Raw genomic sequence first — 26367 nt, forward strand, 5'->3', positions numbered from 1 at the left:
ATATTTTATAAGATGCATACTGTTTATTTACACTATTATTATAACTAGGAACCCATTTTATTTATACAATGTATATCAATTACAACAGGGAGTTGGCACATATTTTTATTGAAATAGCAAATTTCATTTTCCATGAGCTTGTATCTGCTCACCAGAAGAGTCATATATTAAAAGGGGTTGTATAATATTAGAAAAGAGGGTCACTATTTTAGGCTTGTGCATGGCTGTGTCTAGTATTGCAGCTTAGCACCAGTTCAATGAAGAGTAATGCAGTGAAGAGTAGTGACTGGGAAAAAAAATCCCCTTCCCCACCCCTTTAAAGGGATACTTTAATCAGAAAGGGGTATTTTAGCTTTTCCTGTTCTTCAGTAGTATGCCAATCAAAATTAAATGCAAAATCCTGTCCTTTTGTAGCATTCAACATAGATAATCCATTGTCAGTTTGCTTCTGCTGTGAGGGGAAGATGTTATCTGAAAGGTAATCCACATAATAGTAGGTTTAGAATTGGGATAATAATATGACACATCTATTGTTTTCTTGATAGGTCCAAATAAAGATACAGAAGAACATTGCACTGATTGGTGTAATTTGTGTTGCTGTTCTTGAATCACTCACCCCTTTAAGGGACCTGGGGATAAATTGCATGATTGCATGGCAGAATGATTTTAGGTTGGAAGGGAAAGTGAAATGTTTATTCACCTTCTCCGGCAGTGAAGAACAGTGCAATCTGACAGTAAAAAAAGGGGGGCTTGTGCATATGTCTGGACACCGCTGTGTCCCTTTTATTTTCAATATCTCCCATGTTCTTGCCTATCCTCCTGCGAAGCTCCCGTTTTGTTTCGCTGTTGCATTCACATGTTATTTTATAGATGACACCACATGTGCAGCAATTGGTAGAACTTCTGATTTCAAACGTCCGTCCGAGGTTAGAGGCTTTGAAAAGATTTGCCACTTTGCTTGACTTTGCATGCTACATAGCCAATACACCTGTAAAAGCCGTTGATATACCAGTCTAGCCATGTACCCTTGGGTGGGGTGGGGGTGTAGTGGCTCTGTACAAGCATATCCTTCAAGCTACTTCCCTTTCTGAAAGCGATTTGTGGGTACTCCTCAATAACTTAATGTCAGGGTCCATCAAAAGAATTGGCCAATGCTTTTTGATGATTTCCGTGGCCTGACTTGATGCTCCATCATATGTGCTGATGAAGCAGATTTTTTAATCTTCTGAGTCTCTAGTTTTGGGTATCAGTAGCTCAGTTCAGTTTCTCCCTAGGGCAGATTGGAATACGGATTTCAGAGTGTAGTCTCGGTAACCACTGTCTCCAAAGCTTTTTCACTTCTGTGGTGAATTACCTTTTTTCCAAACTGTTTCAAAGAAGTTGTAAATACTGTCCCCGCAGTATCCCTTTTCTAAGGGATAGTGGATAGCTACTCTGCCAATGGAGTACCGAGTTTGTGGCCGTGGGCTTACGGTAGATAGTGCTGACCTGTTCATCCAATGCCATTTTATAGACATCCAAAAAATGGAGGGCATGTTCATCAAATTCATGATTAAACCAGAGGCCAATAGTATTGTTATTGAGCCCACTGACAAATGTAGCGAATGTTTGTTTGGTGTCATTCCGGATGATGAAAATGTTGTCTATGTACCTAGCCCTTAACATGATGCGCTCGGTAACAATAGACAACACCTCCCCGATGGTGGCTTCCCACCAGACCAGGAGCAAATTGGCATAAACCAATTGCAGTGTCCCTGAGCTAGTTGTACACCTTATCACCTGAAGAGAAAAAAATTATGCGTGAGTAGAAATTGCAGAAGACGTAGGACGAATAAATTATGTGCTAGGTATTTTTGGCCCTCCATACTAAGGTAGTAATCAACCGCATGTAATCCAAATTTGTGTGAGATTGAAGAATAAAGGGCTTCCTAATCAGCACTACCCAGTAATGAATTCTTATCCACTGTAATACCTTCCAGTCTCTTCTCTGGTCACAACACCTCCTAAAGGTATTCATATTTTTTTTGCATTAGCTTTATTTGTTGCCGCTCTTCGGGCAGAGGTGACTACATTTGATACCTGTAGCAAACAAACTGAATCTCTGTCTGTGCAGAACCTATACAACAGAATCTTTAAATAAAAACTCATATATAAATGCAAGGGCAAACAAAAAGTTTGAAGGGTTGTCCAAGTTATATAAACACTCAGGCAACCCTGGTAAATGTCATAAAATAACAAAGGGATACTCACCTCCTCTGCTTCTTCATGCGCTGCTGTCAGGTCATTGTTGCTGTTTGTTTTTCTGGCTGCAGCAGTGAGGTTTTGTGCACACAGGTCACTGCCCCAACCAACCACTGGCCTCAGCAGCAGTGGTTACTTGTGCACGGAACTTCACCACTGCAGCAAAGAAGATGACGTCAGCAGCAGGAGCACAAGAGCTCAACATTTGAAGAAACAACAGAGAAAACAGGTGAATATTCATTCATTCATTTGTTATGTTAGGCCATTTACAGGGGTTGCCTACGTTTTTATATAACTCGGACAACCTTTTTAAGCTTTCCCAAATCCATGTCTAGACAGAGATATAATAATCCCTGGAGAGAGGAGCAGCCACCTGGTTTCGAACACTCGGTAGGACATTAAAGGGTTTCTACCACTTCGGTGTCACATATTTAGCTGTCAGACACTAGCGATCCGCTAGTGTCTGCTCTGCCCAACCATCCTAATATAATTGCTTTTGGGGCAGCCGTTTTGCTAAAAAAAGAACTTTTATTAATATGCTAATGAGCCTCTAGGTGCTATGGGGGCGTCATTAGCACCTAGAGGCTCCGTCTACCTTCAGAAACTGCCGCCGCCCAGCGCGTCCCTCCAGCCCGCCCATCTCCTCCTGAATGCGATCCTCCTTGTGAGCGTATGTATTCTGCGCATGCGCAGTGAATGTCTGACCGCTTCCTTGCTCAGACATCTCCACTGCGCCTGCGCGATGACGCCATAGTGCTCCGAGGAACAGGCGCAGTGGAGATGTCTGAGCAGGGAAGCCGTCAGACATTCACTGCGCATGCGCCGAATACAGGCGCTCACAAGGAGGATCGCATTCAGGAGGAGATGGGCGGGCTGGAGGGACGCGCTGGGCGGCGGCAGTTTCTGAAGGTAGACGGAGCCTCTAGGTGCTAATGACGCCCCCATAGCACCTAGAGGCTCATTAGCATATTAATAAAAGTTCTTTTTTTAGCCAAACCACCGGCCCAAAAGCAATTATATTAGGATGGTTGGGCAGAGCAGACACTAGCGGATCGCTAGTGTCTGACAGCTAAATATGTGACACCGAAGTGGTAGAAACCCTTTAAGACAACACAAGGAGGGGACAGGAGCGAATGCCTTTTCATAGGGTTGATTCAAATTATATTAAACCTTTATTTCACCTGTCGAAAGCATGCAGTAGGGGAATAAATTCTCTTGAATGTGCTGCTGTGCAGGATGTCTGGGAATTATCGAATATGTGGGAATGTCTAGCATGAACACTGTATGACTTCAATTTTGCCACAGACAATTGAGTCAAAATACAGCCTTACACACTATAATTCTGATTTTGACTTTGCCCGTGTCATGCTCCATTCCCATAAGAGGCGTTCTGTTTTTCTGGCTGATGTATGAGGTGCTCTGTTAACAAGCAGGGTCCAGATTTTCCTCATTGGCCAGGAATTTCAGATTTATCATACTGAGTAACTTGCTCATTCAATTTTTTTGCCAGCAACATTTACTTCATAGCAGTGGGATCTAACCTAGCATCCAATTTGTACACTGTAAGCTACATGATATCCATTTTTCTACCTAAAACCTTAACCGACCCTACAGTATGATAAGATTTTCCAGTACATTGAAATCCCCATTTTCTGTGTATTAGTGCATGTGTTCTTGACATTGATACAAGGATTCAACTTAAGTATTGTGGATTACAACAATTTAGATTTTTTGGGGTAAAAAATCTGATGATTCTGAAAGATAGTTTTAGAGTACCGTATACATACATTTATTTGCATATTTTTCATATGTGTGGCTGACATATGCTACTTTCACATCTGCGTTTTCCCTTTCCACTAGTGAGATCCATCATAGGATCTCACTGGGGGAAAACGCTTCCTTTTGGCCCCATTCATTGTCAATCGGGACAAAACTGAACTGAATGAAACGGAGTGCTCCAAAATGCACTCCATTCCATTTGGTTGCGTCCCCGTTTGCAAGCAGTGTTTTTCTGTCTGCGATATGGTGCGGAGCAAGACGGATCTGTTATGACACACAATGTAAGTCAATGGTGGTTTTCTCAGACATAAAAGAAAACGTACCAGTGCTATTGAGACGGATCCGTCTTGGCTATTTTAGAGATAATACAACCGGATCCGCTCAGAACGGATGCGGACGTTTGTATTATTATGACCGAAGCATTTTTGCTGATCCATGCATTAAAGATCAAGCAAAAACACTGGTGTGAAAGTAGCAAAAGTCAGGGAGCACTATAGCTGGCAATGTGATGGCGCATTGTGGCTGGCATAGTCAGGGGGCACTGTTGCTGGCAATGTAATGAGACACTGTGGCTGGCACAGTCAGGGGGCATTATGGCTGATAATGTGACGAGTTATTGTGACTGGCATAGTCAAGGGACATTTTGGCTGCTAATTACAGTTATGAGGCACTGTGGCTGCCAATGTTATAAAGCATTGGCTTTTGTACTGTGTCTGTACCATATTAACTGTATATCACCCATAGTATATAAACAGTAAAATTTTATTTTCTACTTTTATGCTTCAAATTTTGGGTGTGTCTTATGGTCCGTTAAGTCTTATAGGCTGAAAAACTATAGTAATATGTGAAATATAAATGAATGATGACAAATAAATACAAATAGGAGATGTTTATATAGAGCACATATTGTGGTACAGTATATAGTGATAGGACAATGGATTAATTTTGGCTGACTGTGGTGAACAGTTCAATTTGTTGTGTATTTTCAGATATTGACTTGCATTTAATTTACCATGCTTTACTACGTTTTATTGCAGGATGGCCAATCACGAACAGTCAGACAGTTTCAATTTACTGACTGGCCAGAACAAGGGGTGCCAAAGTCTGGAGAAGGATTCATTGACTTCATAGGACAAGTACATAAAACAAAAGAACAATTTGGACAGGATGGCCCGATATCTGTCCACTGCAGGTAAATCTCCAATTTTCACCCAATAAGTTTAATGTACATTTCACTCAAAAAAAATAACATAATATTCTGCAGAAGGTACTCACAATCCATCAATGCATCTTCATTCATTTGTGACATAGAAGTGAAGAGTCAATTGACAGTCAAGAGCTAATCGTCATATATTTATGTATTTAATGAAAGGACCCTTTGTACATTAGTATAATTAAATAGGAACCCAAAATAGAATTGTACTTTCATAAAATGACATTTCATATTATAGAAATAGCATGTGTTTATATGTCCATTTGCCAGAGAATCAGCTTTTTTAACCAGCCAAATTCAATGATTTGTGTTATTATCCATAGTATCCATTTGCCTTTTTTTTTTTAACATGTCACAATGGTATAAAATAACAAATAGAGTAATACTTATCGTACCACTTCTCTGTCTCTTCAGTGGTGATGCTTCCCTGGTCCCTGCTCTTTCTCCTCCAGCGATGGCATGTTGACACAACATGTGACCACTGTAGCCATCACTGGCCACAATGGTGACCTCAGTCTGGTTGACAAGTCACTGCTGCAGCCATTGATTAGCGGCGGCGGTCACAGGTTGTGTCGACACATTATCACTGGAGCAGAAAGAAAAGGACCAGAGAAGTCTTAGCACTGGAGCAACAGAGGAGTGGTGAGTATTATGTTATTTTATGTCCTGTGGATGGGCAACCCCTTTAATGAGATTATGAAAGCCACCATAGATCTTCAGACTTGCATCTAAATGTTTCATTATCACTGTGTGATTTGGAAACTTTCCATATTAACCCATCCCATTAGTCAAAAAATCCGGTAGGCAATATTTTACACTTCACTTTTATACTATGGAGTGATTTATAAAGCCCTGCAATCCAGAATTTTGGCTTCCAAAGTAAAAACAGCATCTCAACAGCTCTTATAGATAGATATTCATGTATAGCCATTTTGTTAGCTCACATTTAGCTAAGCAAAACCATAAGGATAAAAGCTTACGCATTTTGAGCATAACTTGTTCTTACTTATATTCGAATGTTACATCTATACAAAATTATTCAAAAAATTATCATTAACCAGTAATCAAAGTTTAAAAGAGTTACATGCTTTGTTAAACATCACTCATTGCATGAAGTTACAAGTGGATGAAACAGGTAGTAGTAAAGCAACGGAGAAAGGGACACATGCCCCCCACCCATCAGACAGATTATGGCCAATTCATACATAGATGATAGAAACCCAGATGTGGTTGCAAACAACTCATACATGAATACCTGTATGATGTGAAGACAATATTACTCCGATAAAGGTTTTTTTAAAGCTTTTCTTTTAAATCTATCAACATAGTAATTGCTGGATATTCCTGCAAGTAACAGGTGCATCATTAATATGCGTGGATTAAATTGATAGCATGCAGTTTGCACATTAGGGGTACCAGACTACACCGTTTTCTTCACCTTTTGAAGAAATTGTTTGGTAAGCTGTGAGCTAATGATGAGATTGACCCTAACCAGCATAAAGAACACTCCATGAAACAAAACTAGTTTTTACTTTTCCCTCACTGATTTGCTATCAGCAAAGATATGGACATGGGAACTGATATTTAACTGGTTGAGGACTGGCCTGGGAAATGACAGTCCCTAAAGCTTATATCATAGCTTATTTATGGTCCAGGCTTTCTATAGCGATCAGGTAGCCAAATATGTTGAGTCCCCCACTGTCAAAGACTGTTGTGGACCCTCGAAAGAACACAGAAGTTGTTTTTACTACTTGTATCTTTTCTATTCTCATATACACAGTGCCCAATGAGCACTTTGCAAATAGAGACAGCAGCAGTGCCGCTGCCTCTATTAGTCTCCATAATCGTGTGACTCGTTGCATGAATGTAGGGATGCATTTAGCAGGAGGGTTACAACTATGTCTAAATAGGCTCAAGACAGCCCCTAATGGTGACAGCTATCATTGCAGCTGATCAGATTTCCCATGTAAATGGGGCAACTGTGTGGAGGCAGTTATAGTGGCAAAGTATAGTGTACTGTAGTATGAATACAATAATTAAGCCTCCCAATGGTTTTATCTGACCTTGGAGGGACAAAGTATAAAAATAAAAAATACAATTTAATAAAAAATACAGAAAAAAATAAACCGCCACAAATAACCATTCCTGACCATGAGCTGAGGTATACTTACCTAAAATCAAACATGTGAAATATCAAAGTTTAGAGTAGATAATGATGAACAAAAAAAAAAAAATATTTTTAGGGTTACACTATATTATTAACAGAAACAAAATGAAAATGGTGAAAAATTTAAGAAAGCATATTTCTTGCTACTTTTTGAAACTATAAGCATGACAATTGTAAATAAAGATACATTATGTGTATGAAGGTTTGCATTATTTATGAAAATACATTGCTAGCCCAACAAGTAAAAAAGTTGCAGACGCTAAACCTACACATGTGAAATATTCCTAAACGGTTCCTGGTCCTGAATACGGAAATTGCACTTGTCCGGTTAATAAAACCATGCAAGAGGCTGGAAGTCATCTAACCTCCTATTATCATCCTTCTCTTTTTATAACAGTGCTGGTGTTGGAAGAACTGGAGTATTCATTACATTAAGTATTGTTTTGGAAAGAATGAGATATGAGGGTGTTGTAGATATCTTCCAGACTGTCAAAATGTTGAGAACACAACGACCTGCAATGGTACAGACAGAGGTAAGTAGAATTATTAACAAGGTGTCCAGTAGTCACCAATAATTGTCCTCATGAAGTCTTTTTTCTGAAAGTGTCCAATTCTAAGAATAGTTCTAGTAGAGGTGTTATCTTAATGCAGCAGTGTATAGAATAGTAAAAGCATCATTACCAAATAATCAAAGGAAATCATTAGCTGTTCCATTGGTAATAAGGGTATGTTGATGCAATAATGTTGTTTCTAGTGTAAGGAGGTACAAGGGGTCGTCATTGATGGTAGGTATGTGTTTCCGAGGTTCCTGGCCTCAGTGACGTAAGAGCTGGTATTTCTATGTGTCAGCGGCAGCTAATGCTGATTGACACTTTTGCTATTTAGTATGGCTGTAAATAGCTGATCCGGGTTGGCTCTTATTGGGAGTAGTCAAAGTGCTGGTTGGGTGACTTCTCCCCACGTTCCAGGCCAGATTTTGACAGCACCTGGCTATCCATAATAAGACAGCTGGGCTCAGCAGCAGGGAACGCCCTGTGTGTTATGATCTGAGCCCTGTGCTGGGCTGAAAAGCTGAGACCCATGTGTTGGGAGAGCAGGCCACCTAAAGCCTGCATTTAGACTGCTGGAGGCAGAACCACTGACAAGGTGACGTTTTTGTTATGCATGAGCTTTCTACTCGGTGTGAACAAGCACTAACCCTGCAAAGAGTGTTTTTTGTTTGACCTTATGTGTGAATAAACACGGACATTTGAATTACGAACTCGTACTTTGCCTCTGTACTGCACCCACTTATCTCAACTGCCAGAGCGAATCCCCACACTAGGTAACATCACTGACAATATTTCAAAGTACAACATAACATTTGATTTGATTGTAACTACTGTGCCTTGAACCAGGGAGCGTCTTATATGCTTAAGATATAAATACAAATTTACAATAACTGCTGACATTTCCAGTAATGTGGTATACAGCTAATTACTCATTCTAAAACACCATTTTGATACTTTATGGTGTGTACAACTGTGACTATTTACATCTATGGTGCAGTGGTAATTCCAGAATTGCAGCATCTCTTGTATGCATCACAGAAACTATATTCTATTGCAATCCCAACATGTTTCCAGGATCGATTGAGTTTTTAATATAAGTCTCATAATGAGGGAAATTTTGGTTATTTTCAATGGACGTACAAAAGCCGGTCTTTTCAAATGCATTCTGCCAACCGTGTTTTTCCAGAATTCTAAATATTTATTTGCCATATAAATTGATACAGAAAGTAATATAAGTATAAAAACATTAAGAGTAACAATATTTCACTTTAGCTTCACGATAGTTCATTATTATCTACATCTCTGGTCTGAGAATCCACATTTGCCCAGATTTACTAATGTGTCTGCGCCTAAAAGCTGTCTAAAATTTTCAGTTAACTGCCACTTTTTTTGACTTGCTCGATTTATGACACTAAATTTTGTCTCAAAGTAGAGATTAGCAAACCAGTCAAGATTTGTTTTGGTGTTTCGGGTCCGGTTCCCCCAATTTTTTTTAAAGTTGTTCCAATTGCCCTGAAAGTTGGTATATAACTCCCTCTAGCCTCCTAGGACTCATAATTTTTAGGAAGACTTCTTATCAGTTTTTTTTTATCTTTTATGATTTTTTTCCCCTAGCCCTGGCATGCAATGACAGCAATATTAAATGTTGTCGGTGTTAACATACACTGTGTTTAAAAAGACACTGCGCCTGAACGTGTCTCATACATTTTCATATTTCAAAGCTTTCAAAAATTGCCCCTGATCGGGGACAGATGATGTTTAAACACACACACAGTATAATAATCCTAGTTGATTACAGCACTCTGTCTATTCTGGCTGGTGTGGGTGCTCGTCAGGGGTTTGTTCCTGGCTCCACCTCCTGGAACTCAATTTGTGTCAAACAATTCAGACAGCACTCCAGTTTTATATGATGCTTAATTGGTTTTTATTGGCCGGACATGGTGGTACACAAAGCAACGTTTCGGGCACATAGGATGCCCTTCGTCAGGCTGATGTACAAAAATAGGTACATGTAAGTATACGACGATTAAAGGAACACGATTGACAAAAGTTTACATGATTGATAATAAAATACATATCAACGTAATGGATCATGTCATGGATCCATGGATTTCATCAATGAATTTCACCGGTAAGTATTTATCCGAAAATGTCATCGGTACATGTTCATCCGTAAATTTCATCAATACATTTTATCAATAAATTGCATCAGTAATTCTATTCAGTAAATCTCATCAGTACATCTCAACAGTACTTATATCACATAGTACATAGTTGACAGAGTAAAGAGTGAGCAACAGGGGGCACTGTAGTGCTGAAGCATAATTTAAAACTATTGTTTTCTAAATTATGCTTCAACACTACAGTGCCCCCTGTTGCTCACTCTTTACTCTGTCAACTATGTACTAAGTGAAATAAATAATGTTGAGATTTACTGATGAGATTTGCTGATGGGATGTACTGATGAGATGTACTGATGAGATGTACTGATGAGATGTACTGATGAGATGTACTGATGAGATGTACTGATGAGATGTACTGATGAGATTTGCGGATGAACATGTACCAATGAAATGTTCGGATAAATACTTACTGGTGAAATTCATTGTTGAAATCCATGGATCCATGACATGATCCATTACGTTGATATGTGTTTTATTACCAATCATTTAAACTTTTGTCAATCATGTTCCTTTAATTGTCGTATACTTACTGTTAGCGGTTTTTCTCGGCAGGTTTATGATGGTTATATTATGAGGCTTCAGACCTCCACACCCGTGAATATTTCCCTGTGCAACGAATATCCCCTTTGCTTCTGATCAGAGAGATAAGACAGCCCTGACTCAACATAGGTTGTCAATATCTGAAATCTTTATTCTCCCAGCACATAGTTTATAGGGCTTGTTGGGGGTGGGAACATAGTGTCCTTCCAGATTCAATTGCACCAATCCTCCTAGAATTCAGCAGGCGTTTGGGAATCATGTGTTTGTCAATATACAGTTGAAACTTTGCTAAACAATGCTGACATCTGCTATATACAATACATGAAAGGGTTATTTTACATTGAACAGGTTTTTCTCTCCATGCTAACAAGTTAAATAGGAAATCACAGGTTCCTGTCAATGTATGTGAGATGTTAAATAGCCTTTTGGTCAGGGAGGCAGCTATTGTGTGGCAGAGGGTGTAAGATATGTTAATGCGAGGTACTGTATTTCCATAAGAGATGAGGCTTGTATAATATATGTGTCTAATCTGTGATGTATCAAAAGTAAGATTATGAAAATCCCTTTCACTTACATGTACCTATTTTTCTATTTTTGTACATCAGCCTGACAAAGGGCATCATTGCTTTGTGTACCACTATGTCTGGCCAATAAAAACCAATTAAGCATCATATAAAACTGGAGTGCTGTCTGAATTGTAAAACACACATTTAAAAAAAAAATATTAAAATAAATTGTCTGGAGGGAACTTGATGGTTGGCAAGTGGCATTAGTGGCATGATGCAGGCCATAGCAGCAGCCATACAGAACGTGATGGTAGGTAGGTAGGCAGACAGCAAGAATGAAAAGATGGGGCACCAGGAGAAAGGTCTATTTATCGCTTTCAGCCTCCCTGCACTGTGAGAAAATTTAACCCCCCCAGCCACTAGAAAATGTTAAAATTTTATCCATGTGGAAAGAGAGTACATAGAACTGACCCTTAGGGATTAGCGGCAGTGGCATGATGCATTGAAGGCTCCAGTTTTGCCTGGACTGTGAGAAAATGTTGATATTGACGCAGTAATCACCTACATTTATGCTGCGCCCTGAAGATATGTAACACTCCCCCCACCCAAAAAAAAGGCATATGCAATGTCAAATTCCAGCAAGTTAGCACGTTGTGGATCAAGAAGTGTAGTGGCATGCCATTCTGTCGCTGCAGGTCCAGGAGTGTATTCCTCACCACACAAGAGTGGCTGAAGTGCTTGGGCAGTCTCCTGGATCTTGCCAGCACCTTGCGCAAGCCAGAGTACGTATTTAGAAAGGGCTGCACCACTAGGTTGATAATGTTTACCATGCAGGGAGCATGTTTTATTTCGCCTTAGTTCAGGGCAGCCTAGATGTTGCTCCCATTGTCGCTGACCATCTTGCCCTGTTGGAGTTGGCAGAGTGACAGCCAGTGGGATGTTTGCTCCTTGATGTACTTGAGCAACTGATCTCCTGTGTGGCTACTCTCTCCCAGGCCGATCAGCTGCAGCGCAGCGTGGCAGCGCTTCACCTGACACATGTCATAGGATTGAGGGTAAGTTTGAGTGACTCTGTGCCCAGCTTCTATTGGGGATGGGAACATGTCCATGAAGGAGGAGGCGGGTAAGTGCCTGTTGTGTGAGCCAGGCCGACACAAGCATGGGGGTGAGTTCAAAAATACCTGGCCTCGTTGCTATTGTGCTGCCTTATCACTGCCGGAAAAAACATTGACCCATTGGGCTATGAAAGACATGTACTGTCCTTGCCTGTAAGAGCTGCTCCAGATGTCCACTGTGGCTTGAACCTTGCCAAATAGTGAGAATCGCATGGAGGAGCCCACGATGTCCCCCACATGAGAGTACAAGGCAGGGATGGCTTTTTGGGAAAAGCAATGCTGGCTAGGAATCTTCCAGTGAGGTGCAGCACACGCCATTAGCTCCCTAAAGGCAGTAGACTGGACTAAATGGTACAGCAGCAATTGCACCGCCAGCCACTGCGCCAGGTGGGAATTAAGCTTGCCCACAGTCAGATTGCTGGGTGCGTAGAGTTATTTCCTGGCCACACATTCCATTAACGATGGAGCGGAGGAGGAGTCTGAGAGAGAGAAGCGGAAAGTGATGATAACAATGTGAAAGACTCTTTCCTGCTCATGAATGCAGCCTGGCTTCCGCAAGCTGGACCGGGAGAAGGAGGGAACTCCTTCCGCAGTGGCTGGCTACCACATCTGTTTGGCCATGAGACCACTTCATGTGGTTTAATAGGGCTGTGTTGCCTACATTTGTGTTTGCCTGCCCATGTTTTATTTTGCTCTTGCACAAGACAATGCTTTTGTTTTGGCAGCATGGAGAAACACTGCCAGACAGGAGATACTCATGCAGAGGAAGAGGCAAACGAGATGGGCTTAGTTCTGGCATGTTTTGGGCCTAACCCACTCACAGTGTCAGCAGCTTCACCAGAGCCTGAAGTAGACATGGCTCTGGCTGTTTTTTAGGAGGTAGCCTTCACTCTTTAATGCTGCCACCATCACCTGCCACTGTCGCTGCCACTACTACACTAACATGGCTATGCCTGCGATCTGCAGCCTCCTCTTCCACCTCTTCCTCAGGGCAGACTCTGAAGTCACCTCCACGTTATCCTGCTGTGACTGAATGGAGGAGTGAGCCATCCAATAAACTATCTCATCTTCTTTCTCCTCCTCCCACAAAAATGTATCCTACCTCCAAATCAAACTGCCTAATACTAAATCTGCCCATAGCAACCAGTCAGAGCTTAGCTTTCATTTTTTTAGAGACCTGTAGGAACTGAAAGCTAAGCTCTGATCAATTGCTATAGGCAACTAAAACAGATTTACTATTAGGCAGTTTAATTTGGAGAAATTGGAGATGGGCTACTGCTTCGTGGGCCACCCTGTATAATGTTGAGCTTTTCCGAAGCGAGCAGGGAGAACTGTGGCCTACTACTACCAATACTTCTGGCCGGATTGATGGTGCTGCTACTATCCATATTCTGGCTCTGGGTCTTTGATTTGGAACTCTTCCATAATCTGGAAATTTTTGGGCCTCTCAGATAATGTTGTGAACAACCCTGTGTCTTAGCGTATTAAGCATGTACAGACGTGGACAAAATTGTTGGTACCCTTTGGTCAATGAAAGAAAAAGTCACAATGGTCACAGAAATAACTTTAATCTGACAAAAGTAATAATAAATTAAAATTCTATAAATGTTAACCAATGAAAGTCAGACATTGTTTTTCAACCATGCTTCAACAGAATTATGTAAAAAAATAAACTCATGAAACAGGCATGGACAAAAATGATGGTACCCCTAACTTAATATTTTGTTGCGCAACCTTTTGAGGCAATCACTGCAATCAAACGCTTCCTGTAACTGTCAATGAGACATCTGCACCTCTCAGCAGGTATTTTGGCCCACTCCTCATGAGCAAACTGCTCCAGTTGTGTCCGGTTTGAAGGGTGCCTTTTCCAGACTGCATGTTTCAGCTCCTTCCAAAGATGCTCAATAGGATTGAGGTCAGGGCTCATAGAAGGCCACTTTAGAATAGTCCAATTTTTTCCTCTTAGCCATTCTTGGGTGTTTTTAGCGGTGTGTTTTGGGTCATTGTCCTGTTGCAAGACCCATGACCTGCGACTGAGACCAAGCTTTCTGACACTGGCTAGTACATTTCTCTCTAGAATTCCTTGATAGTCTTGAGATTTCATTGTACCCTGCACAGATTCAAGACACCCTGTGCCAGACGCAGCAAAGCAGCCCCAGAACATAACAGAGCCTCCTCCATGTTTCACAGTAGGGACAGTGTTCTTTTCTTGATATGCTTCATTTTTTCGTCTGTGAACATACAGCTGATGTGCCTTGGCAAAAACTTCGATTTTTGTCTCATCTGTCCACAGGACATTCTCCCAGAAGCTTTGTGGCTTGTCAACATGTAGTTTGGCATATTCCAGTCTTGCTTTTTTATGATTCGTTTTCAACAATGGTGTCCTCCTTGGTCGTCTCCCATGTAGTCCACTTTGGCTCAAACAACGACGGATGGTGCGATCTGACACTGATGTTCCTTGAGCATGAAGTTCACCTTGAATCTCTTTAGAAGTCTTTCTAGGCTCTTTTGTTACCATTCGGATTATCCGTCTCTTAGATTTGTCATCAATTTTCCTCCTGCGGCCACGTCCAGGGAGGTTGGCTACAGTCCCATGGATCTTAAACTTATGAATAATATGTGCAACTGTACTCACAGGAACATCTAGTTGCTTGGAGATGGTCTTATAGCCTTTACCTTTAACATGCTTGTCTATAATTTTCTTTCTGATCTCTTGAGACAGCTCTTTCCTTTGCTTCCTCTGGTCCATGTCGAGTGTGGTACACACCATATCACCAAACAACACAGTGATTACCTGGAGCCATATATATAGGCCCAATGGCTGATTACAAGGTTGTAGACACCTGTGATGCTAATTAGTGGACACACCTTGAATTAACATGTCCCTTTGGTCACATTATGTTCTGTGTTTTCTAGGGGTACCATCATTTTTGTCCATGCCTGTTTCATGAGTTTATTTTTTTACATAATTCTGTTGAAGCATGGTTGAAAAACAATGTCTGACTTTCATTGGTTAACATTTATAGAATTTTAATTTATTATTACTTTTGTCAGATTAAAGTTATTTCTGTGACCATTGTGACTTTTTCTTTCATTGACCAAAGGGTACCAACAATTTTGTCCACGTCTGTATATATGCTGCTAGTCCCCAATAAAAAACTAAAATTGATTGGAAACATGTTTGTGAACACAAAAAGGGAAATTGATTTAGACCTAAATTTGTTATCCCTCGCAGATACCTTTGTGTGCTGGCCTGTGTATTGGTGTTGATTACCATTATGCCACTATAAATCTGGTGCAGGTCTAGACAACCTGTCTATGCTTATACCATCTAAAGGATTAGTAAATCTGGGCCATTGTGTTCCAATAAAATACATATATACAAGTCATGTATTTAGTACCAAGGTTTGCATTGGATCCTATCATGGGAAATCAAGAAAGTCTGTCGTCATAGCAAGGTTTTGAGAAAGGGTTTCCTGATAGGATGGGATCTAACTCCATCCTCGGCTCTAGATATACGTCTCTTTGATGGAACTGTGATGCTGCCATGTGCTTGAGGCACTATTGTATTCTTAATGCATATCTAACAGCACTGAATATATGATCTTTTATTTATTTAATAGGTTGCCGACCTAGGATGAGAATGCTCGTCCTAACTGGACGGTACTTAACGCCTTAGAACAGGCATTCTCGTCCTAGGGTTAACCGGCTTCCCTACACACACTGCCACCATCAGCAGCAGGGACCTGGCTGATACTGACAGCCGGGCCCCTGCTGTATCTGACAGCATCGGTGAAAACACAGATGCCGGTGGATTAACCCCCTGTATGCTGCGGTCACACTGACCGCAGCATGCAGGGGGTTTGTGGCAGCTTTTATATCCCCATCAGGGCGCTGCGGTAAAAAACGGGGACCCAATGGTTGCTATGGCAGCCCCGATGCCTTGCACAGGCATCGGTACTGCCAGCTACAGAAGCCCAAGAGATCCATTCCCAGGGCTGGGTGTTTTAGGCAACTGTCAGCATCGTATAGATGTATTGTGCTGTATTGAAACAGGGGTCAGACCCTGAAATGATGAAGTCTCTTAGTGGGACAAAAATATAGAATAACAAAAGTGAAATAAAAGTGTTTTTAACAATAAAAAAATATATTTTAGTTTCAATTTTTTTTAAAAGCCCCCTCCCCATAAAAAGAAACATAAAATTGTAAAAAAGTTAGGTATTGCCGCGTCTGTAACAACCTGCTCTATAAAAATATCCCATGATCCACCCCGTCTGGCCAACACTGTAAAAAAAAAAAAAAAGCCATTTTTTGTCACCTTTTATCACAAAAAGTGTAATACAAAGCGATCAAAAAGTTATATGTACCCCAAAATAATACCAATCAAACAGTCATCTCATCCCGCTAAAAATGAGTCCCTACATAAGACAATCGGCCCAAAATTAAAAAAGATATGGCTTTCAGAAAATGGAGACATTTTGTTTCAAAAATGCTTTTATAGTTTAAAACCAAAATATTTTAAAAAAAAACATATTAGGTATCGCCGCATCTGTAACAACCTGCTCTATAAAAATATCACATGAGCTAACCTGTCTGGTGAACACCGTAAAAAAAGAATAAATAAAAAATAAATAAATCATTTTGTCACCATACATCACAAAAAGTATAATACCATATGATCAAAAAGTAGTATGTACCCCAAAATAGTACCAATCAAACCGTCATCTCATCCCGCAAATTGAGATCCTAACTAAGACAATCACCCCAAAAATTAAAATTAAGATTTGGCTTTCTGAAAATGGAGACATAAAAACATGATTGTTTTTCTTTCAAAAATTGTACGCTCTGCCGTGTTCCTGTGCAGCAGTTTACGACCGCATATGGGGTGTTTCTGTAAACTGCAGAATCAGGGTAATAAATATTTTATTGGCTGTTAACCCTTGATGTATTACTGTAAAATATTATTTTTTTTAAAATATGGGTGGTTTCCACTATGTAAGCCCCACAAAGTGACTTTAGAATTAAAGTGGTCCTTAAAAAAGTGGGTTTTGGAAATCTTAAAAATTAAAAAATTTGCTTCTAAAATTCTAAGCCTTATAAGATCCTAGAAAATAAAATTACATTTACAAAATGATGCAAACATGAAAGTGGATATATGGGGAATTTAAGGTAATAACTCTTATGGTGTATCACTGTCTGCCTTAAAAGCAGAAAAATGCAATTTTTGAAAATTGCTAATTTTTCCAAATGTTCTGTAAATTTTGGACTTGTTAATAAATTAAGGTGAATTATATCGACTCAAATTTTTCACTATCATGAAGTACAATGTGTCACAAGAAAACAATCTCCGAATGGCTTGGATAAGTAAAAGCATTCCGAAGTTATCAGCACATAAAGTGACACATGTCAAGTTTCCAAAAAACGGCCTGGTCCTTAAGGTAAAAAATGGCAAGGTCCTTAAAGGGTTTCTGTCATCACAAAATTCGTTATTTAGCTGGCTGACATTAGCGATGTGCTAATGTCAGCAGTACATAACTGTGTAACTTTTATCTGCCTACATGCCGCCGTTGGCCCAGAAAACAAACTTTTAAAATATGCAAATGAGCCTCTACGTGCTATTGGGGCATTGCTGCAGCACCTAGAGGCTCCGTCTCCTCATCAATCGGCATGCCCATTTTGCTTTGATTGACATCTCTGCTCTGCGCTTTGAAAGTAAAATGTGAGTGAAGGACGCTCGCCTGCTGCCGGCTATTTTCACTTCCGGGGAGCTCTGTTTGCACCAAACTTATGAACTGATGCACCTTTAATAATATATGTGGCGTGAGTGTAATTTGCTTTACATCTTTAGGTGTAAAAGTAGACCAGGGGGTTGCCTGGCATGCGTTGCAACTTTTGCAAATATATTAAATGAGCCATAATACAGGTCTAATCTTACCTTTAGCTGTTAAACATGTCCACTGTGAAAAGGGGCGAGGATCACAAAATGTTACAAAAATGTTGCAGTTGCCATGCAGTTGTTATGACTTGCGACTTTTTTACGCCAAACTGACATATCTGATTTCATAAATGACCCCCTGTAAGTATAAACGATAAATGATGTTGGCACATGTGTTTTTACCAAAATATTTAGACAGCCCTTATAGCCCTTAGTTTTGGTATTTAAAAAATCTACTAAATTTAAAACTTTCTTGAACTGTAAGGTTGGTTTTATACTGGTTTCTTGATGAAGTTTTTGAACACAGCAATGGATCGTAAACTCAGTCATCCCATCTTTTTGAATCCACTTCTGGCTTTTGTTCAAGAAACTGCATCAAGAAACCTCAATGGGTGAACCTAATCTAAGGCCTCATGCAAACAAACTTATTTTTTGTCCGCATTTTTTGCAGGCTGGATGCGAACCCATTGACTTCAATTCTGCTATCCATATCAGTCTGTCCATTCCGTATGCATGAGCCCTAACTGAAACACTATCTGAGTTTTACTTAACATTGGTCATTTAAAGGTTATTTGCTTAAGAGTTATTTTCCTTTTCTGATTTTTTAGGACCAGTATCAATTCTGTTACCGAGCGGGTCTGGAATATTTGGGCAGTTTTGATCACTATGCAACGTAGAAGTTTTGGCCCATCCTGGAAAGTTCCTGCAGGCCCTTTCAAGATCCAGAGAGCCTCTTCTGAGCCATAAGGTGTGCTTTGGAAGTATTTCTTAACTCCTAGCTAAAGACCAATCACAGCAATTGGATAATAATAAAAAAACAAACAAACATAAAAACATTTTTTTCTGGATGGACCAAGAAAACACAGATAAATATTCTAACCTAAGCAAATTATATCAATCCTGACTGGTGAGACATCTGAAGGATTCATTTCACCAACCAACATGTCTCAAAGAAAAAGCTGGCAATGAAGGAACAATGTGAAATCCACAAGGAACCATTATCTTTTCTGAGACTGCATGAGTGTTCAAAAATGAATCTTAGGAGTACACAGCAGGATGTTTAACAAAGCATTGGGCTCCTAAGACAAATGCAATCTTTGCAGCGATATCGACCCTTCTCCATTGATGATCACGATAATGCGTTAGTGAAACAAATAAGTGGGAAGTGTCTAAAGAAAATCAAAGTCATTTATTTAGTTTTTTAGTATTGTAAAGATACTGCTGACCTGTGCTTCATTATTAACTGTGTAAACTTTCTTTTCTTTTCCTTTTTTTTTTTTTTTTTAACAAAACGTTTATAAGGAAGTGAATAAAACATAAACATATTGCATAACTGTTAATTTTTCGATCAAGAATTGTATTTTTTTTAATGCGGTAGAACTGTTATATGTAATAATTCTCATTAGAAATAGACATTGAAAGTTTTTGCACACATTTGTGCAGCCCTGACATTTAACCATACCATAATTTTTATCATATATTTCATTTACACTTTTTTGCCATTCTTAATATATATATATATATTTTTAATTTTATTTTTTTGCATCAAAACAAGCTATTTTTTCATCTTGTTTAGAATCAACAGGGAGTTGCAAAGTATAAAGCTGCTGCAATCATATATATGGAAGTATATATAGATATATACACACACACACACACACGCATCTATCTGTTCTTCCATGATTTTCATGATTTTGATCAATGGGGAGATATTTAAGAACCATGAGACCATTTCATCAACCGGAAGGCTTGCATTTCCAGTGTGTATTTTTATTTTTCTTTTAATCATAAAGAAATGAGGAATGCACATCAGTGATATCCTAGGTTCACTTCCGAATATATTTATTCACATTTCCATGTGCTCACATTCGTATGTACTTCGTTCCGCCGCTCAATATTTTAAACTCTTTAGTGCAATAATGAACCATCTTGTATATTATACAGGATATGTGCATGCAAGAAATGTCAGTGTTTATCAGAGCGAAACTATTGTATTATACGATGTATGAACAGGTTTTCAAGCAAATTGTACTCAGTCACTTATTATGCGTGGTATACGATTACATGTGTCATTTGTAAAATATGTAAAAAAAAAAAAAAAAAAACATAAATGCAAGAAAAAAATATCAAATCAAGGGCAAAGCCAAAAAAAACTATCCTGCTTAATGGATATAATTTAGTTTCATGGCAGTTTGTAAACGCTGCTTAGTTTATGATTTTCCCTTGCTTTTGCATTTAGAGTGCCTTATATTTGATGCTTTTGAGCAACATTCTGTTTAACCGTTGCCAGTCTTTTTCCCCATAATAATATTATTTCTATATGTTCAGAAAAATAGAATTGAAACTGCTTTTATGCTATATGCACAGTTATTTTTTTACCCAGTATCATTATGCAGGAGCTTAGTATTCTTCCAAGCCCTTCTATATTAACAGAAGCATATTATTTTAAGAGTAAACTGCCTATACATTTTATAACCATTGCCGATTTATGCATCAGTGCACTGTGCAGGCGGCTGTCTTATGGTCTCGAGCAGCATGTGGAATCACTTGTGGTATTGCTAAAAACACAATGTGCACAAGTAGTCATACACAAGCTCATGGTGAAATTATAGGCCGCATTAATAATGAGTTTATATTGGTAAACAATAGTATCACTTCTTACCAATGAATCAGAATACCCGTAAGCTTTGTTCCGCCCTCAAAATGGTTACCTTTATGTGTAACAGAAATGTATGGCCATAAGTGGACATCTGAATCGAAAAATGCCATTTGAACAGTACACTGTGGCACTTTATTGATGCCAAATCATGCCTACCTTACTTGCAAATTTTGATTTAAAAAAATGTATTTTATTTCCATAAGACCAGACATAAATTATTGTAAATCATACAATAAACAGTAGATGCGAACGTGTGGATTTCTGGACCTCTTATCTGCACTGTAGTGATTTTTTCACGTGTATCTACGATTTGTCTGGCAGCAATTCTGAAATTCAGACTCTGTGAAGGGTTGCGTCATAGCACTTTTGTATAACTAATAATAATAATAATAATAAAGGAAGGCTACCTCTGATTAAAAAAAAAATTTAAACATAAAAAGAATGTGCTTTTCTCGGGGTATCTGCTATTTTCTCATGTAGACAGTATTCTTTATACATGAACTGTTCTAAACTTGTCTGTTGAGTTTTTGCATTTATGAACCAACGTGTTTATCTCTGTTATCAGACATATCATATTTTTCTAGACGCACATTCTGCAACAGATATTTTCAAGCGTTGTAGTATAAGTAATTTTTTGCTTATATCCACTCAAATATAATGTAGTTTCAGTTCCAATCAATGATGTGCATTCCACTTTCTGTTATTAATTGTACGTGGTACGTTATTTAAAAATCATCTTTATCTGCAAAATACATCAAAGGCAGAAAATGCATTATTGGTACGGTGCTATTATTTACCTATATCGGTATAGTTATGTATCATTTTGTAATTAGTTACATTGACAAAAAACATAAACATGATTTGTATAGAACTTCATATTAGCACTGTATTTTTGTCTTTTTTCCTTTTTTTTTTTTCTGTCTTTGTGTTTTTTATGCACAATACAGTACTACAGAATTATGACTTAAAGATGGCCCTTTGGGGAGAATTGCACTTTCAAAACCTTTGTACTATGCACTGCCCTATTGATTCTACACCTGATGTTATTACTTGAACCCATCTTTAAATAAAAACAAAAACACAAGAAATTCTGCTATGAAATCCACATTTGTGTAAACAATACTTTGGAAGTGATAGGCTTGCTTTGAGAAAAATGCAGATATATTTTCTCTCTTTGCCTCATTTTGGTGGCAGGCCTTGTCGACACATCTATAAAATATATTAGCCCTGATGCTCCAAAAAAATTCAAAAAAGTTATGATGACACTTTTTACATATGTTTTGTGGCTTTGCCATTCCAGCTTGGAGTGTCTTTACAAGAATAATTCAAAATGTGTTTTTTGCTCTTGTTTTGGATGCATAGACTGGAAAAAAAGTTATAAAATAAACTTGTAAAATGGCTTGTTAAAAATACAATTACCTCTACTTAGTAGTACGCGTAAATGTTTTACAAGATGAGAGGCGTGCTTTTTATTTTCTTACTTCGTTACATCGGTGGCGAAAGAAAAGTCTGTCTGAAAATCAGTCCTTTGCTGACACAAGATCCATTTGTTACAGATGAATTCTAATAAAAATATCAGTGTTATGCAGTTCTGGTTATCTTTTCTGAATCTTTTCTATTACATTGGGAGCAGTGCTGGGTGCCACACATAAATGATGAGAGATCTTAAAATTGACGTGAAAGCAGTGGGAGAGTTAAGATGTCAGGGAAAACATTAAAGGATAGCTGTCATATTTTCTTTTTTTTTTTTTTTGCTAAAGTGTAGGGCATGTGATAGGTAACAATTTTGCAATAGACTTTATTTAGCCAAACGTTTCCATTAGAAAAGACGGGCTGTGCAGACGCTGTGCTTCTGACTCGTGCTTCCCTGGGAGACAGAAGGCTGGGCACAGGAGTCTTAGGAGTTGAAATTACATTTATATTCCCCGTTTCTATGCAATCTAATGCTCCGTTACATTCACTGACCTGCGATCCCTGTGATAATTCATGTAGAAGCACTGTGCACAGCATCTGCACAGCCCGTCTTTTCTAATGGACGGATGGCCCTTAGCAACGCTCTTTTGAAGAGTGCTGCTAAGGGCCATTTCAGACCCAGTTTTCTATCAAAATAAACGTTTTGGCTAAATAAAGTCTATTGTTACCCGTCACTTGCCCTACACTTTAGCAAAAAATAAATAAAAATATGACAGTTATCCTTTAAATTTAGGTCACTAATACATGATTCCACCACACTCTAATCAGGGCCGGTGCAAGGATTTTTGCCAACACAAGCGAAGCTACATTTTGGCGCCCCCCCCTCGCAGCTCACCTGCGAAGGGGGGCGCCCACCTCAGGTCAGACCAGCAATCAGACCCCCAATGTTAATCAGACCTCAGATCAGACCCCCATGTCAGCCATCAGCGACCCATGTCAGCCATCAGCGACCCATGTCAGCCATCAGCGACCCATGTCAGCCATCAGCGACCCATGTCAGCCATCAGCGACCCATGTCAGCCATCAGCGACCCATGTCAGGCATGTAGGGGTGCACACAGACGTATGCAGGCGTACAGGCATGTAGGGGTGCACACAGACGTATGCAGGCGTACAGGCATGTAGGGGTGCACACAGACGTATGCAGGCGTACAGGCATGTAGGGGTGCACACAGACGTATGCAGGCGTACAGGCATGTAGGGGTGCACACAGACGTATGCAGGCGTACAGGCATGTAGGGGTGCACACAGACGTATGCAGGCGTACAGGCATGTAGGGGTGCACACAGACGTATGCAGGCGTACAGGCATGTAGGGGTGCACACAGACGTATGCAGGCGTACAGGCATGTAGGGGTGCACACAGACGTATGCAGGGGTACAGGCATGTAGGGGTGCACACAGACGTATGCAGGGGTACAGGCATGTAGGGGTGCACACAGACGTATGCAGGCGTACAGGCATGTAGGGGTGCACACAGACGTATGCAGGCGTACAGGCATGTAGGGGTGCACACAGACGTATGCAGGCGTACAGGCATGTAGGGGTGCACACAGACGTATGCAGGCGTACAGGCATGTAGGGGTGCACACAGACGTATGCAGGCGTACAGGCATGTAGGGGTGCACACAGACGTATGCAGGCGTACAGGCATGTAGGGGTGCACACAGACGTATGCAGGCGTACAGGCATGTAGGGGTGCACACAGACGTATGCAGGCGTACAGGCATGTAGGGGTGCACACAGACGTATGCAGGCGTACAGGCATGTAGGGGTGCACACAGACGTATGCAGGGGTACAGGCATGTAGGGGTGCACACAGACGTATGCAGGGGTACAGGCATGTAGGGGTGCACACAGACGTATGCAGGGGTACAGGCATGTAGGGGTGCACACAGACGTATGCAGGGGTACAGGCATGTAGGGGTGCACACAGACGTATGCAGGGGTACAGGCATGTAGGGGTGCACACAGACGTATGCAGGGGTACAGGCATGTAGGGGTGCACACAGACGTATGCAGGGGTACAGGCATGTAGGGGTGCACACAGATGTATACAGGGGTACAGGCATGTAGGGGTCACCCACACAGGCACAGGTTACTGACATGTATTCGGTATGGGCACAGGGAGATCCAGGGGTGCGCACACTTTGGGGTGCAGGACATATAAAGAGGCTGATAGTTATCTCTATTTCCAGCAGTGGCAGGACAGTTAAAGTACGGGCTGCACATAGCGCCCTGTGCGGGGCCACTTACCCAGTGCCAGGTGCAAAAGGGGCAACAGCAGGGCGCTGAGCCAGGGGCAGCTCATCACTCCCATGCCGACCCTGGTGCCTCCATCTGCTTCACACGCCTGAGTGCAAATCGGGCATTCCCGGAGCCCTGCGATGCATGAGCCTTAGCTCGGCGGCTCCTTCCTCACTGCCTGCAGCAGCCACAGCCTGGCAATGCCAGTGGCAGCCAGAGCGGCGCGCTGCTGAGCCAATGATGAATGACTATCTATCATTCATCTGTGACTGTCTGTGATCGTCTAGCTCTGCCTGGAGTGCCTGCCTAGCTGCTGCTGCTGCTGCTATGTTGCACTTGCCCTGACTACGGGTCCGGCCGGGCGGGTTGATGTTGCCCTGAGACTAGAGTCCCTGACTACTTGACGAGTGCCGCGGCCGCCGCGCGGGGCGGACGCGGCAGGTTCAAATAAGTAAGTCAAGTCAGTCATATAAAAAAAAAAAAAAAAAAAAAAAAAAAAAAAGATTCATCCATTCTTCCGCCCTGCGCAGGGCGCGCCCTAAGGCGGCCGCTTGGTCTGCCTTATGGTAGCGCCGGCCCTGACTCTAATCTATCACCACAGATGGCCTGGATGTTTCCATCACAAATTTATGACTTGACATTGCAATTTCTCATCTCTCATTAAAATGGAGACAAACCAACCTGGAATGGGCCACATCTCTCCAGGAAACCTAATAGCAGCTTCATGGTCTGCCTCTATTGTACATATTACCACGTGTTTACAGTTTAAAGGGGTTCTCCGGGAAACTGAACTAAATTAAAAAAATAAATATTTTGTCATAGTAAAAACATTCAAAAGTACCTTTATTTATCAAAAGAAGCTAGTTTTCCCTAGGGAGTTATCATTGTGGGACCCTAAAATGGCTGCCATCAAGTCATTGCATCAGAAACACGCCCTAGAATGCCCAGTACACTCACTAGGACGGACTGTGTCAACACCAGCAGCTTGAGACACTGTTCAGCCTGAGGTAACAGCTACTTCCTGGTTGAGCTGACTGCTAGTGAGACGTGAGTGCACATATTGGAGCATGCACACTGTGCTTAGGCAGTTCCCAGTGAAGAGGAAGGGAGAAAACAGTTCCTTGGAGACTGTGTTTTGCATTCGTCTCAGGCACCTGGCAGGGCTCTAAAGCGGCAATTTTAAAAGGAATATACCCTTATCAGTTTGTGCTGTGCCCTGTCAGCCTGGCAGGAGTGAGGGAGGCCATAAAGCCCTCCAGGGAAGGAAGACCAATCAAAGAAGTGTCCCCATTATAGAGATCAACAGATCCACCATATTATGTGGCCCCTATGTCAAAATCCAGATTTGTTACAAGCCTTAAGAATGTGACAGGGGAAAACCTAAGCCAGTTATCCAACGACAAAGCTGTTTTTAGGTATTGACCCTCATCAGCGTGGAGTAGGATTCTGGCTAACTGGGAGAAATGCCTAGGAGACTACTCAAACAAAACAATAGCTGATTTTGGGGAGGCCAGCTACAAAAAAACATTGTGGGGCCTCATTTAAGAGTTTCAACACAGCAATCCAAAGTACAAAGCTCCCTGAGAAACAGTAATATTCAAAATCACCATTGAGCACCAGTTATGGGTCTTCAACACAGTGAAAGAGATAAATCCCTCCAAGGAAGGAAAACCAAGCAAAGGGGTGTCCCATTATAGAGATCACCAGATCAACCATATTGAGTGGCCCCTATGTCAAGATCCAGCTGTGTTACAAGCCTT

The 26367-nt window shown here is 40.7% G+C and overlaps 1 protein-coding gene across 21 annotated transcripts in view; it reads left to right on the plus strand.

Annotated features, from left to right (window-relative positions):
* The window catches only part of PTPRD (protein tyrosine phosphatase receptor type D), a 368228-nt gene extending 345751 nt beyond the window's left edge, over positions 1 to 22477 (plus strand). For all 21 annotated transcript variants that reach the window (XM_044272365.1, XM_044272440.1, XM_044272372.1 and 18 more), the window contains 3 exons: positions 5058 to 5212; positions 7798 to 7933; positions 18839 to 22477. In XM_044272365.1, coding sequence (XP_044128300.1) covers positions 5058 to 5212; positions 7798 to 7933; positions 18839 to 18907 — 360 coding nt within the window. In that variant the 3' untranslated portion in view covers positions 18908 to 22477. The remainder of the gene's footprint in view (positions 1 to 5057; positions 5213 to 7797; positions 7934 to 18838) is intronic.
* The last annotated feature ends 3890 nt before the right edge of the window (positions 22478 to 26367 follow it).

The sequence above is a fragment of the Bufo gargarizans genome, chromosome 1, assembly GCF_014858855.1.
Source record: "Bufo gargarizans isolate SCDJY-AF-19 chromosome 1, ASM1485885v1, whole genome shotgun sequence".
Taxonomy (NCBI): Eukaryota; Metazoa; Chordata; class Amphibia; order Anura; family Bufonidae; genus Bufo; species Bufo gargarizans.